General features: G+C 40.8%; 1 protein-coding gene across 3 annotated transcripts in view; it reads left to right on the forward strand.

The window, feature by feature from the left end:
- Positions 1–15,875, forward strand: part of VPS13B (vacuolar protein sorting 13 homolog B) — a 1,155,013-nt gene that overhangs the window by 761,991 nt on the left and 377,147 nt on the right. For all 3 annotated transcript variants that reach the window (XM_073679617.1, XM_073679614.1, XM_073679615.1), the window contains exons 32-33: positions 11,629–11,752; positions 14,428–14,571. In XM_073679617.1, coding sequence (XP_073535718.1) covers positions 11,629–11,752; positions 14,428–14,571 — 268 coding nt within the window. The remainder of the gene's footprint in view (positions 1–11,628; positions 11,753–14,427; positions 14,572–15,875) is intronic.

Genomic DNA, 15,875 nt, shown 5'->3' on the forward strand with positions numbered 1-15,875 from the left:
CAGATGTATATAGCCTAAATGTGTGACTATCTGCAACTTCCTCAGATATTAGCTGTAAGTCAAGATTTTCTGTAACTGGATCTGTAGACATAGCTATGTCCAAGATAGACCATCTTTGAATGGCGTTGTACACGATCAACTTTACAGAACACGCTATACTTTATATCTGGGTTGGTGGTCTGAGAACTTGATAAGGTTTTTGGAAGTATGGAACCAGAAACACAGAGGCTCGGACTGACAAGAGAAATACGTCTGGCTTATTATACATTAACAGCACATCCTTCTTCAGGCTCTGATAGATATTAGCAGCGATCCAAATTCCATCATCCCGGCTGATCAGAGCCTTCCAACTGCAGTTGTATAATTCAGTCCAATTGCATTAGTGGAAAGTGGAAAGTGTTGTGGTTTGTTTGAAATGGCGTAGATGTACTTATTAACACCCATGAGTAATAAGCTCCTGATTATTTGTTTTACTGCTACATGCGTTCCAATCAATATAGGAAGATTATCTCAAGGAACATTAGCACAAGGCCGAAGTTTACATTTCCAATTTTGACTCATGCTTTCTGTATACATAGCAGTGGTATGTTTATTAGAATAGGCCAGAGGACGTGATCATATAATGTATAACATTCCAGAATTCATTATCTTAACTACCATGTGAAGTTGTATTCTGTAGCCGCACAGAATCTAGAACTTACACTTTTATAATAACAAACCACAGGTGGGCCGCTATAGTGCATACGCCGAATTAAACAAAAGGCTTTACGGCGCTTGCAAGTTGAGTTTTGCACTTATCTTTTACAAACCACCAGATAAATTTGAGCGAAACCTAATACTGCTGCTTGAATGGCACTTAGAAGAGAGAAATCCTGGATCAGTGACAGATAAAATATACTAAACAGGCTTCTGCTTTCAAGTGTTATCTGAGAGGAAGACAGCGTTCGGCGCAGAACAAAGTAACACAGGAGTACGTTTGGCAGAATGATTTGATCATGTGTTGATCTGTGTTTACATGAACATGTAGACTTAAGAAGAAAAGGGCCAAACAAATTGATATTCATGAAGATTTTTGTTGTCCTTCCCTTTCACCTCCTCCTCCCCTTGTAAAGTTATCACATTGAACCTTGTAATTTTATTTAGACTAGAACATTGACTTCTCAGGATACATTGACCAGCTGTTGAGAGTTTACATCTCAAGCATATCATAATATTACCCTCCAGGTTCCAGTTTTAGGCCTCATTTATATTATCAGACGGTGCTGTAAATTGGTTTCAGTGGAACTGCTATGGGGTCTGGATATCGGGCCATGTTCATGTCTAATTATTTAGCTACATTAAATGGATCCTGTACGTCTGGTGTATTTCCCAACATATACCTCCAGAGGTTTAAAGGGGTTGTTCGGCCTTAGTGTACAAGTCTGCAGTCACTCTCTGCGCTCGCTGTGAGGATATTCCGGCTCCGTGTGCGTGACTACAAGTATGTCATTTTCATACATGCAGTCACATGCCGAATAGATGTGCGCGACCTCTCTCAATGCAAGTGTATTGAGCAAAGCCAGAGAAGTTTAGTTGGTATGTGGCTGAACGTATGCAAATTGCATACTTCTAGTCACATGACCGGCCGCTACCAGCATCTTTTTCCCTAAGGCCGGACAGTTCCTTTAAGTTGAGGAATTGCTCCAGGCATATATTCCATAACCAAGACGAGATGTAAGCACAGATCATTACGCATGAGTTTAGTACACCTGTACACCTGTACTGTACTAAGTACACCTTAGTCTCCACTGTCAGTGCAAGTCTTCATAAAGCTGAACAAGTTACTTATTTCTTTATTTCTTAAATTATCCTCCAGACATTGCAAACTTATGAATTTTTTCTTATACTTTAGTACCTTATTTTGCTTCTGTCTCTCCTATACACTGTGCTGCAGTGTTGCTTGAGTGTCCACTTTTTGTTCCTTTAGAAGTCGCTTTCAACTGCTGCTTGGCAATATCTCTACATATTATTCAAAATAGTCTGTGTATGGAATCCCCCGGTGTGAGTATGGGGGTTGGCATCAGAAAGGCACAAACAGGGAAATTCCCTTACTCTGATTGTGTAAATATATTGTACGGATCTTGCTGAGCAGCAATTGAAACGAACATTTAAAGGGACTCTATTAGCAGGTTTTTAATTTATAATGTAAGAGTAGCATAATGTAGGGGCAGAGAGCCTTATTCGAACAATGTGTCGCTTACCAGATTGTATGCTGTAGTTTCAATGCAATCCATGTTTTATCAGCAGGAGATTATCACTGCTGGACTAGGTCTCAGGTGTAAGCCAGTCCAGCTAATACATGTAACCCCACCCCCACCACTGATTGGCAGCTTGCTGAAAATTTACAGTGTGTGCAGAAATCCGTGGTGTGGATGCCGTTATACACAGCTCAGCATTCTGACCAGTGCTTCATGTACAGCAGAGAAAACAGGGATTGTATCAAAACTGCACCAAGAAGACCAGTAAGTGATACATTGCTGGAATCCGGATCTCTGCCCCTACATTGTGCTGCTCTCAGATTAAATAGAAAAACCTGCTGAAATTCTCCCTTTTAAAGAACCATAAACTGAGCATTGAAACAGCACTGCAGCATAGTGTTTAGGAAGCAAAACAAAAAAATGAAGTACAGTCATGAAAAAAAACTAAGTACACCCTATTTGAATTCTATTGTTTTACGCATCAGGACATATGTAAAAAAATATGGTCCTTAAAAGGTAACTTAAGTAAATTCAACCTCAGATGAACAACATCAAATGACAAATTATACCGTGTACACCCCATAAATCAAAAGCTTATAGAAACAACTTAAGCAGCAATAACTACAAGTAATCCTTTTCTGTGTGACTTTATCAGTATTTCACATCATTCTGGAAGAATTTTTGGCCCACTCTTCTTAACAACATTGATTAATTTCACTAAGGTTTTTGGGCATTTTTTTTCTATTTCAGCAATTCTGATGTAGATTTCCTGATGGGCCTGGGATCATTGCCCTGTGAAATGACCCATTTTTGGCCAAGCTTTAGCTTTTGGATTAATGACCTCACATTTAACTCTTGATTACTTTGGTATACAGAGGAGTTCATGGTTGACACAATGACTGAAAGGTGGCCTGTTCATATGGTTGCGAAGCAAGCCCCAAATAATCACCACTCCATTAGTGTGGTAGACAATTGACATAAATTGTTTGTGTTGATTAACTGTTTTTGCCAAACTTGACACAGGGCATCATGGTCAAACTTCCCTACTTTGGTCTTGTCTGTCCAAAGACATTGTTCTAAAAGTCATGTGGTTTGTTCAGATGCAATATTGCAAACTTTAGTCATGCTGTCGTGTTATTTTAAAAAATAAGCTTTCTCCTAGGAAACATTCAAAACAAGCCATTCTTGTTCAGTCTTTTGATAATTGTGTTGTCATGGATTTGGAACATTTAACATGCTGAGACCTTTTGAGTCTGAGCTGTAACTCTTGAATCTTTTTGCAATTTCTCTGAGCGTTGCACGTTCTGCCCTCAGGGTGAATTTGATAGGAGATCTACTCTTGGGAAGTTTTTCTCTAAAATCATTGCTGATGTCTTTCCTTGGAGTTGTGTTAACACACACCTGAATTCTCCAGATCAGCAACCTGCCAAAACATCTGCTTTCAGAAAGGTGAACAATTAGTCAAGTGCATTTAAGGGTTTAGTAGACCTGGAACGAAGTCAATGTGTCCATCACACCGCAACAATGTCTGACCTACAAATCAGAAGAGGCGCTGGGGATTTCAGCAGGTATCAGGCAGTTTACAAGGCCCTCGACCGGCCGCCATTGAATACTGACATGGACGCTGGCCCGGGGTCCTGCAAAATTATTTGCTCCTGTTTATAATGACTTCCAAAAAAAAAGACATATCTAAACCTAAACCTAAAGCTTCTTGTTCATATATATTTAGAATCAAACATGACAACCATTGTTTCTATGGTAGGTGTCATTATAGTTTTCATTTCCCTTTCTTAATAGTGGCTTCAATAGTGAAATGATAATTATCCATTTGTCAACTCAAGTGGATAAAAATTTCATAAACTGCAAGTATTTATAGATAGATCTCTTAGACCTGATGTATTTACTTTGAAAATGCATTTCAGAATAACTGTATAATCCTGATTATAAGCTGAGAATTTTAAAGCTAAAGCTTTACTCATGAATTGCTTGTTTTAATTTTAGGCAGGATAACTTTTTACAGCCATTCTGACTTGTGTTTTCTAAGTACGTACCAGGGCTGTGGAGTCAGAGTCGTGGAGTTGCAGTCAGTGTCCATTTTGGTGGAGTCGGAATAAAATGGACCGACTCCAACTCCTAAAATATATAATAAATTGGGTACAGTAGTTCAATGCAGTTTGTGGGGAATACTTTTTTCTTAAGAATTTGGGAAAGTTATGAAATGTCCTATAAATGTCTGTCCTATTCCTGATCTAAGGGTCTAGACTTTTAGCTGATATGAATATGTACTACAGTAAATTTATCACTTAAACATGAGCCATGTATGAGGGAGTCGGAGTCGTGGAGTCTGAGTTGGAGTCGGTGTCATGGAATTTGAGGAGTCGGAGTCGTAAGTTTGGCTTACCGACTCCACAGCCCTGGTACATACACATCAAGAGATGTTTCTGTTCAATTATAGCATACAAACTGTATTGTGAAATCTAGTGACCGATCCCCTTAAGCTCCTTTAGGAGGGGTAAATATATAAAAATCGTAATTTTGAATAGTTTCAGGTGCATCATGGCAATATTGGGGAAATGTCATAAAACCTTTGAAAGATTGAAACATTGTTGCACAATAAAATTACGACTTGTAGCATTTTAACGCGAGTCTGAATGTAACGCTGGTGGCTGTAGACCCACTGCGCCATTAGCCGGGCTTACCCCAGAGGTGCATAACTGACTGCTGGGTATTCACTAGAGCCTCTGATGGTGAGTATAGGCTTGACCTCCGGTAGTCACCAGGTACCAGTCCAGGTCAGTCCCTGGATCTGCAGCTGACCGGAGGGTCGCATACACGGGTGCGAGGTACAAGAGGGTAGAGGCAAAGACTTGTCAGACATTACGAGGGCAGGATTCAATATACATAGCCGAGGTCAGGAGCTGAGAGGTCAGGATAAACAGGCAGGCAAGCCGGGTCAGAAAACAGAGCGAATACAAGACAGCATCTTACAGGAATCTAGTTAGAAACTGAACTAGAACCATAGATCAGGTGAGGAGTGGTGGGAGTAGCTGCCTAATAAACCTGCTGCTTGGGGATAGGCCAGAAAATCTCAATTCTGAAGGACGCAATGTGGTTAAAGTCCTGCAGAAAGTGTCCGCGCCTCCCTATAGCCAGGTGGAGACTTGCCAGCAGCAGGAGGAGGCAGCAGTGTTGGAAATGCTACAAGAGGCAGCTCAGCGAGACAGCCTGCGACTAAGGAGAGCTGAGCATTGACCACGTTGAGTAGGGCTGCAATTAGCGTCCATGCTGCATGACACTGAATCAACTCAGCCAAAACAAGCGGAGCTGGGGAGGAGACAGGACAGGGACATGTCTGACCAACCAATTAATCAAAAGTGCTGGTGTTTTATATGGCAGAAATGCTGACTTGGACATCATTTCTAGTGCTGCACGCAGAAGATGCGCCAGATTCATTAAGTTGCATGCGCCTTGTACTCCAACAAGAATGGTGCAGCACAAGCCAGTTTTAATGCATCAAACCAAAGTGTTTTTGTGACGCACAAGTGCAAATTACAGCTCTGAAAACACAATGGATAATCTTTTGCACACTCGTTACTTGAATTAAATTTATTTTTTATTAAAGCAAAATCTAGGCAAAAATTTTGCTTGGATTTTGCTTTAAGAAAAAGATTTTGCATTGAATTAACAAGTGGCAGAAGTTTATCTACTAATAATTTAATAAATTGGAATGGGCTGAAATAAATGGAAGCTCTTGTTGGTATTCAAGAGGAGAGCATTTGCTGTAATGTCTCGTTTTACTTTTACTTCATTTTGTGAAACAAATTGTTAACGAACTAAAGTTAAAACATGAAACTTTTTACCCTCCTTCTTTTTCATGACAACGCTCTGGAAAGTTCTCATTTAAAAGGAATCTGTCATAAGGTTTTTGCTACCTCATCTGAGAGCAGCATTATATAGGCAAAGAAACACTGATTCCAATGATGTATTACTTAGTTTACTAGGTGCTGCAGTTCTGATACAGAGTTTTTAGATATAGCATGAAGCAGAGCTGAGAAAGCTGACCCCGCCCACACCACAGCTAACCCCGCCCTCACCAGGCTCTCAGTGTACAATGTCTATAGATCCTGAGCTGCTTATCACAGGAGGGCGGAGTCGGAGCAGGTGCTGTTGTGTCCCAGCAATGATAAGCTCCTGGTGCTAAAACAATCATTGCTAGTAAACAAAACCACTGAGCTTGTTAAAAAGGCATTACTGAATTTGATTTAACCCCTACAGCACGCTGTCTACAGATTACATAGCAAAAACCTTCTGACAGTTTCCCTTTAAGGATTTAACACCATTATTCTGTCTCATCATTGTCCATGCTCTGTTCAGTTCTGGGTCTTCTCAGCTCTGAGGCTAGACTTTTGGCTCCTCTCCTTAAATTGAAGAGATTGACCTTCGCGCTCCTTTGCAAGACTCTGGAATAATAAATGCATCATTTCTTTTACGTCTTTATCTGTAATGTTATTATCTTGTGATGGTTTGTTACCAAAAATCAATAGAAAATGCAGATCTAGATCTGGCAAAAAGTTAGTGGATGAGTTTTATATTTCCCATTACAATAAAGACTGATAAAAGTCTGAGGAGAATAATCTAAATATGTGAACCCCACCGGCACAATAGAAAAAACAATCTAAGGGGAATGCTGGAAATCTGCCCTTTTCACCCACAATGTGACAGCATAGCATAATTATTCGTACAGTATATCCTGGAGGTTAGAATGGGTCCTCATTTTACAGGCAATTCGTGCTCTTTCCATTATACATTAAAGAGGTTCTCGGGGTTCCTTTTCTTTCTTTCTTTTTTTTCTTCCTTCCTTCCTTTCTTTCTTTCTGTCTTTCTTTTTTCTTTCTTTATCTTTTTTTTCTCCTTTCTCTTTATCTTTCATTCTTTCTCTTTCTTTTCTTTCTCTTTTTTCTTTCTCTTCTTCCTTTCTTTCTTTTTCTGTCTTTTTCCCTTTCCTTCTTTTTCTTTTTCTCTTTCCTTTTCTTTTTATTTCCTTTTTTCTTTTCTCTGAGAAACCTTTTATTCAAACCTGTTAGTTGATTGTCCACTAAAACAGAAAAATATTTAGCAAATTGTTTTAATTTTTCTTTTGGAAGCCAAAAGTTTTTCATAAATATTTTGTGAAGTCCAACATAGAACACCAATAATTAAGGGATTCTTGTTAGTTTGTGAAAAGTCTATAAATGCATTTCTCCCTCTGACCCCGCAGTAAATCTGCAGACTTAGTTCCCATATGAGATAAGGAGATTCAAAGTTCATCAGGCAATAGCTCATCCCTCCTCCTTGTTCTCTACCAAGAGCGACCAGACAGTGATCTCTTCCTCTGACATGAGCAAGAACAGTGACTCGCATGAAGTGCTCCTGTCCTGCCAACTCCAGTTGTTTCAAAGAAATTACTGTTGGCCTGAATTACACAGCGAATATCCCAAAATACATCCAACAGATGGAGTCCGTCAGTGCAGAACAGTAATGCACTCTTGTAATTGGCCGTGTCATACTTTAGATCCCTATAAAGGAACTAGGAACGACAGCTCCCTGTTCGGGTTTCTCCATTTCCATTTATTCTCTCTTCCTCCAAAGTGGCCTCGGCCACAGCTGCGACTATGGTATTCAGCAGTTTGGAGGTATAAGCTGTTGAATGGATTCCAGTCCCTCATTTTTAATGCTTCTCTCCATCTGAAATGAGACAGATGCAGATGTAGAATATACCTTGAGTTATGTTCATTCTCAATAGCTTGTGGGTGATAAGGCTGCGTTGTACCCGGCTGCCAGCTCTGTTTCCTCTCATTGGTTGCATATGTGTGGCGCTCATGTTAGAACTATTTAACCTCATAGGAACTTGCTTGTGCTTGGAATTGGAAACTAAAAGGAAAAGGGATTTTGCAAGAATAGAGACTTATATATTCTAACTAATGCATTCTTGATTTACAGAATGCATTTTGGACTCTTTTTTTATTTTTATTGCATGTCTTCTGCATCTTATGGCTTCTTACACGTGTAGTCAGCAGACGGAGCATCTTCCAGCTCTATTGCTGCTTTGATGACTGCAGTGAACGTATTGAGCATATGACATGCTCCCCCTAGTGGTAGAAGCATCAAAGGCAGCACAAAGTATATGATGATCCTTGGGATATATGTTCGGATTCCTTGTGTTCTGCCCAGACTCGGTTATTTATTCCATTTATTAATACTGCATGTTCCCAGTCCAGGGAGCGTGTGGCTCGGATTGTGTGGGGGTACGTCTGGTTGCACCTGCTCTCCTTGTAATGCTCATGTATAATCCTCCTTCCACCAAATACATGCAGTGAGGTTGTCAGTTAGCAGAAGATCATGTAATTTATGGTAGGAATGGAATTCTTTCCACGTAATATTAATAACATCGTCTCTTTTATCTCCTTTTGGCTCGGATTGGCTTTTCTCATGAAAATCTTTTTTGGTCTCGATTTCCATCCTGTATATGATGCATTATTAGAAGACTTGGCATTGCATGCTGTATTAAACCCCCTCTCGTTCACTTATAAACTTTGGGATAACTTGTTCAGATCCATATGAAATGAAATTACTTTGTACTAAGTCCAGATTACAAACTGCTCCTCTTTTCAGTTACTGAATCTCTTTTCTGGGGTTAGAACTTCATAACATATATCAAATATTTGCTTCAATTTCTTACTGGCATCTAAGAGTATCTTGCATCACATGAAGGGAACCTGTCAGTATATTTTTATACATGGCAGTAGTGGCCTAACTGTATAGGTTTTTGTCCCCTGAGAAAAGTGATTCCTTTTTTGCAGAGATCCGATGTGCCAATCATGAGAAATTTAAGTGTAGAAGTCATATGCAAATCAGGCTGACTGTGCACTGGGGGCATGTCCATGCAGTTGGAAGAAGCAGTCTGACAACACCCTTCCCCAGTGCACTTCCAGCCTGATATGCATATGGCTTCTGCAGTAGATTTCTCATGACTGGCACATCGGATCTCTACAAGAAAGGTATTATTTCTATCAGGAAACAAGCACCTGCACAGCCATATCACTACTTCCATACATAAAAAACTGCTGAAAGGCTCCCTTTAAATTATGTTAAAAGGGTTGTGGCATTAGTACAACTTTTGCCCATATGCCCTGTAGAGGTCAGAGTTTCTCATTTATTTTAATAGATGTCCTGTAACATGTTACCTGGAGTGGATAGTACAGAACAAGTGTGTAGTTGCCCATAGACTTATCTGCCTGAGGTGCAGCTGGCTTTGATTTACGTGAATGAAGCTGAGCTGTGGTACTAGTCACAAGAGTAGACACGGAGCACCGCAGTCCCCTCTGTCTATCAGTCCTTGGGATAGGCTATAAGTGTAAGATAACCAAATACCTCTTACGCTTAAACAAAGTGGGCCCGATTCATTAAAATCGGCATTGTTCATGAGGTTGCATGCTGGGGTCAGACGCTCCTGATCCATGAAGTGGTGCATGCTTCTTCATGTGTCACGAGTGGCCTGCATTTTTGTGTGCTAAGCCAGAAATCTGACTCCAGTCAGGGACTGAAGTGAGGTTTCCATAGTATGGAACACCACAGCTCCTCATAAATTAAATGATCGGTGGCGTCATAACCCGTCACGCCCTGGGAGAAAATCTTTTACACCAGAATTCTGACATATGAACGATTTGATGAATCGGGCCCAATATATTTATGTTATTTGTCGGGAAAACTCATTATTCAAAGGAATAAGACTGAATAAAGAGAAAGTGTCAGTAGGATTTCATCCCCCAAAACTATTTTTATGCACATGTAGCTCTTGCAGAAACAAGTCCAGCCATACCTTCAGCTTTGCCAGTCTGTTCCTCCGTTACTGAGAAATCTGTGCTTGAATCGATATGCAAATAAGACTTAAAACGCTTTGGGTGCTTGGAAACACTTATCAAGCTTCAGTCACTCCGAATCTATTTCCCGCCCAGCACCTCCGCTTCCCCCTGCTTGATTGACAGCTCCTTTGCTGTGTAACTTCAAGCAGGAGACACCAGAGCTGAGTGGGAAATTGAACTGGAGTGACAAAAGCTTGAGAAGTGCTTCTATGCATTCAAAGCACTTTAGCCTCATTTGCATATCAATTCAAGCACATATTTCTCAGTAATGGAGAAACAGAGTGGCGAGATAAAGGTAGCGCTGGACTTTTCTTTGCAAGAGCTACATAGAATCATAGCATATTAGACTTGGAAGGGACCTCCAGGGACATTGTCTCCAACCCAATAGTTTTGGGTAATGAAATCCCGCTGACAAATTTACTTGCCGGAGGCAGCAAAGCAACCCCAAAACATCAGGGAACCTCCGCCATGTTTGACTGTAGGGACCGTGTTCCTTTCTTTGAATGCCTCTTTTTTTTTCCTGTACACTCTATGTTGATGCTTTTTCCCAAAAAGCTCGACTTTTGTCTCATCTGACCAGAGAACATTCTTCCAAAACTTTTTAGGCTTTCTCAGGTAAGTTTTGGCAAACTCCAGCCTGGCTTTTTTATGTCTCGGGGTAAGAAGTGGGGTCTTCCTGGGTATCCTACCATACAGTCCCTTTTCATTCAGACGCCGACGGATATTACGGGTTGACATTGTTGTACCCTCGGACTGCAGGGCAGCTTGAACTTGTTTGGATGTTAGTCAAGGTTCTTTATCCACCATCCGCACAATCTTGCGTTGAAATCTCTCGTCAATTTTTCTTTTCCGTCCACATCTAGGGAGGTTAGCCACAGTGCCATGGGCTTTACACTTCTTGATGACACTGCGCACGGAAGACACAGGAACATTCAGGTCTTTGGAGATGGACTTGTAGCCTTGAGATTGCTCATGCTTCCTCACAATTTGGTTTCTCAAGTCCTCAGACAGTTCTTTGGTCTTCTTTCTTTTCTCCATGCTCAATGTGGTACACACAAGGACACAGGACAGAGGTTGAGTCAACTTTAATCCATGTTAACTGGCTGCAAGTGTGATTTAGTTATTGCCAACACCTGTTAGGTGCCACAGGTAAGTTACAGGTGCTGTTAATTACACGAATTAGAGAAGCATCACATGATTTTTCAAACAGTGCCAATACTTTTGTCCACCCCCTTTTTTAGGTTTGGTGTGGAATTATATCCAATTTGGCTTTAGGACAATTCTTTTTGTGTTTTTTCATTGAAGACAAATTAAATGAAGATAATAATACCAAAGAATTTGTGATTGCAATCATTTTCAGGAAGAAACTGAGTATTATCTGTCAGAATTGCAGGGGTGCCAATACTTTTGGCCACCACTGTATGTGCACAGGTTACCAATGGTTATGTCATTTATTAATGTTTTTAATATTGTATTTTGTTCTTCTTTAGTATCAGAAGGCATCAAGAACGGCGAGCGATACTAAGCCCAATTCTAACAGACTTCACAGTGCGAGTCACCGCTGCACCAGCAATAATCTTCAGTAAAGTGTCCCATGACAGTCTGCAAACTGAGGTGAGAGCACAAAACCATTGACATGCTACAGGCTTATATATCTATATATATATGGAATTTTTATTACACTTTTAAGAAGTCCTCCAATGGAAAGTCACAAGAAACCATGTTATAGCCTTAATATGTTTTCCAGAAATAACTTCAAAAGAAGAAAAAAAACATTCATGAAGAAAACGGATCCCTAAGGGGTCTATTTGCGTGGTAGATTATGCGAACGATCTTTTTTTTTTCTTGGTTCATTACATGCCAAAATTTATTTTTTCACAGCGCATCTGTGTTACCCCAGCATTTTGTGGTTTTGTTCTGTGGCATTGCGTCTAATACTGGTAACTCTAAATAGGTTCATTATCTTAAAGGGTAACTAAACCTTTATCAGTTTTTTTTTTTTTTCTTATTTCAGTGCTCTTATAATTACAAACAGAATGGGGGTGATTTGGGTGTTAAAACTACAATCTTCCGCTCAAAACCACCCTCGAGAGGTGTGCTGCTTAGCAGACAGGAGCTTACAGCTTAGCAGACAGGAGTTGACAGCTGAGCAGACAGGAGTTGACAGCTGAGCAGACAGGAGCTGACAGCTGAGCAGACAGGAGCTGACAGCTGAGCAGACAGGAGCTGACAGCTGAGCAGACAGGAGCTGACAGCTGAGCAGACAGGAGCTGACAGCTGAGCAGACAGGAGCTGACAGCTGAGCAGACAGGAGCTGACAGCTGAGCAGACAGGAGCTGACAGCTGAGCAGACAGGAGCTGACAGCTGAGGAGACAGGAGCTGACAGCTGAGGAGACAGGAGCTGACAGCTGAGGAGACAGGAGCTGACAGCTGAGCAGACAGGAGCTGACAGCTGAGGAGACAGGAGCTGACAGCTGAGCAGACAGGAGCTGACAGCTGAGCAGACAGGAGCTGACAGCTGAGCAGACAGGAGCTGACAGCTGAGCAGACAGGAGCTGACAGCTGAGCAGACAGGAGCTGACAGCTGAGCAGACAGGAGCAGACAGCTGAGCAGACAGCTGAGCTGACAGCTGAGGAGACAGCTCTGCAGAAGCTTTTTATTGAATCCAATCCCAGCTTTGTGTGTATTCTCATTGTTTGAGCGTTTGATGGGCGTCTTAGGAACCAAACTCCTCCCCATCGATCTGCTTGTAATTATGGCACTGAAATATGAAAGTTATTTTTTGAAGGATTTGTTCACTTTCTCAGACAATATATTTTCTCCAATGCATCAATGTTGAAAAATAAAAGAACCTGTCAAATAGTTGCTGATTGTAAAATGTGCTACTGTTTTGTGTCTGCAGCTGTGCATATCTGTGCATATCCATGGTAACAGACAACAATCAGACTATGTAGTCTGATCCTGCACTCCCTTTCATCTGTCCACTACTTCTTCTTAGCATACATTTTTAGGGCACAGACTGGACCTCAAAGTATCATGAGATCAGACTACATGGCTTGTTTGTTGTCTGTCACAATGGATACACACAGATCTGCATTGCTGCTGTAGACACATGACAGTAGCATATTTTTATTGAAGAGTATTTGCAAAGTTGCTTCAGTTTTCATACGAGGTGCAATGGAGCAGTAGCAAAATGGTTGTAAATTTGCACAACAATTTACAAGAAAAGGGGGTTAAAAGTACCCTAGTTGAATGTAGCTATGGTGAGTATATGCAACAATCACTCCTAATCAGTGAACTGGGCAGTGGCCATGCATGCTGACTATCATTCCAGTGACACAGGAGACTTTGAAACCTCCTTTCTTGGGAGGGTTCCTGTGCTTGGACCCTCAGCAATTATACATATTTTGACTTGTCCTATCAGTTCAATGGGGATAATCTGTTTAACAGTCATTTTAATCTATATTTTATAAATCAACGGCAAACGTGAAAATGAGAAACTTTGTAGTTCATCTTATCAGAAAAAAATCTGCTTCTTTCTCCTTCTGGATTAATTCATGGGTAAAATCTGTATTCAATGAAAACAGATTTTCTCATTTTTGAGATCACAGATAACAGTTGGTGCTTCTAAAATTCTATGGAGGAGGGAGGAGCTTGAGGCAGGGACAGACATTCTGCTACAAGTTCTCCATAGAACTTAATGAGCACCAACTGCCATCTCCTATCTCAATAATGGCAAAATCTGTATTCACTGAAGACACATTTTGAGAATGAATGAACAGTACAAGAGAAAAAAGAAGAGTATTTCTCTGATGATGTATATTAAAACGTTTCTTTTTTTTCATGTGTAATATTGATTTATTTAAAAAAAATTCAAACGACGGTGACTTTTTAAGTTTTCCACATTACTTTGTGTTACACAGAAAGTCTCCCCTAGTTTCCATAGCTATATTTAGTAAGTGCTGGATGTACTGTATGGTTACATGAAGCCGCCTGCGCCCTGCTCTCGCCTCAGTATCCATGTTATGTTAACCTGGCAGTTTCCCGCAGTGTTTGTAGAGGTTCTCCTCCGTATACGTGATTGCTGAATTTTTGACTTGGTCAGCAGCGGAACATTTGTATTGATTACAAATGAAAATAATCTGTGTTAGAGGCCTTTGGCACCCGCCTGTAGGTATTTCAGGTGCATTTGATTTAGGATATGTTAGACACGGATATTTCTGAGGTTTCTTTGGTCCCCTGAGCTGAAGTAAACAAAATGACATGAGATCTACCTTTTCACCTCAGGATATTTTAGTGTGTGGCCATTCCTTGGAAGTGAACATTACCACAAGCTTGGACTTCTTCCTAAGTGTGGCTCAAGTACAACTTCTGCAACAGCTGCTGCAAGCAAACATGGTCGGATTTGAACAAGCAAACATGGACACAGAGGTAAGGCATGGCAGACTTCACCTCTGGTTTTCCAGACAAATCCAAACTACTAACATGTTCTAAGAAGATGATTTTTGTAGGTCATGTCTATGAAATAAGTTTGTACTGTATCTAATGTAAAGGATGTGGATATTCCAAGGGAACCTGACGTTTCTGGTAAGTTTTCAGAATGAACTATGTGTATACATGAGGAGTATCACCATATGTGCCCATTATGTGACTCAGAGCTTGCATTTTTCAACAGTGTTCCCCTTTGCAGGCTCTAGCTAAACATTTTATTTTTTTTCTGAGCTATTGGGTAGAAACAAGCTGCTATGATGCCTCCCATACATAGCACAACAAAGACATGAAGAATTCCTGCTCTCATGTGTATTTAGGTTTAGAAACGGCAGTATCGAGGATGACTGCAGTACTGTGCAGTGTTGCTGTGATTACAGCACTGGACTGAGATAATAATCATTTTTATTTCTATAGCACCAACATATTTCACAGCACTTTACATTTTAATGGGAACTTGTACAGGCAATTATTATTTATTATTATAATCCTGTCTCCTCCATACATCTGTGACCTAGTCTCCCAGTACTTACCTACACTCAACCTTCGATCCTCACAAGATCTCCTTCTCTACTCCCCTCTTGTCTCCTCTTCCTACAATCGTATACAAGATTTCTCCCGTGCATCCCCCCTACTCTGGAACTCTCTACCCCAACACATCAGAGTCTTGCCTACCATGGAAATCTTCAAAAGGAACCTGAAGACCCACCTCTTCCGACAAGCCTACAACCTGCAGTAACCCTCGCTCCACCATACCGCAGCTCAACGAGCTCTACCCTCACCTACTGTATCCTCACCCATCCCTTGTAGACTGTGAGCCCTTGCGGGCAGGGTCCTCGCTCCTCCTGTACCAGTCGCTTCAAAATTTATTGTAATTTTTTTGTGCTATGTATACCCCCTTTGTCACATGTAAAGCGCCATGGAACAAATGGCGCTATAATAGTAAATAATAATAACACTAATTTATTCCATGGCGCTTTACATGTGAAAAGGGGGTATACATAGCAAAAACAAGTACAATAATCTTTGAACCATACAAGTCACTGACTGGTACAAGAGGAGAGAGGACCCTGCCCGCGAGGGCTCACAATCTACAGGGGATGGGTGAGGATACAGTAGGTGATGGTAGATAAAAGCAATAAAGATATTGATGAATAACACACAACTCTACCAAAAGGAGTGAGGGCCCTGCTCACAAGCTTCTGTCTCCCTGTTTCACTCTGTTCCTCTCTCTTCCTCAGTCTTCA

This window comes from Phyllobates terribilis, unplaced genomic scaffold, assembly GCF_046119375.1.
Source record: "Phyllobates terribilis strain yellow unplaced genomic scaffold, ASM4611937v1 Scaffold_4__5_contigs__length_816908805, whole genome shotgun sequence".
Taxonomy (NCBI): Eukaryota; Metazoa; Chordata; class Amphibia; order Anura; family Dendrobatidae; genus Phyllobates; species Phyllobates terribilis.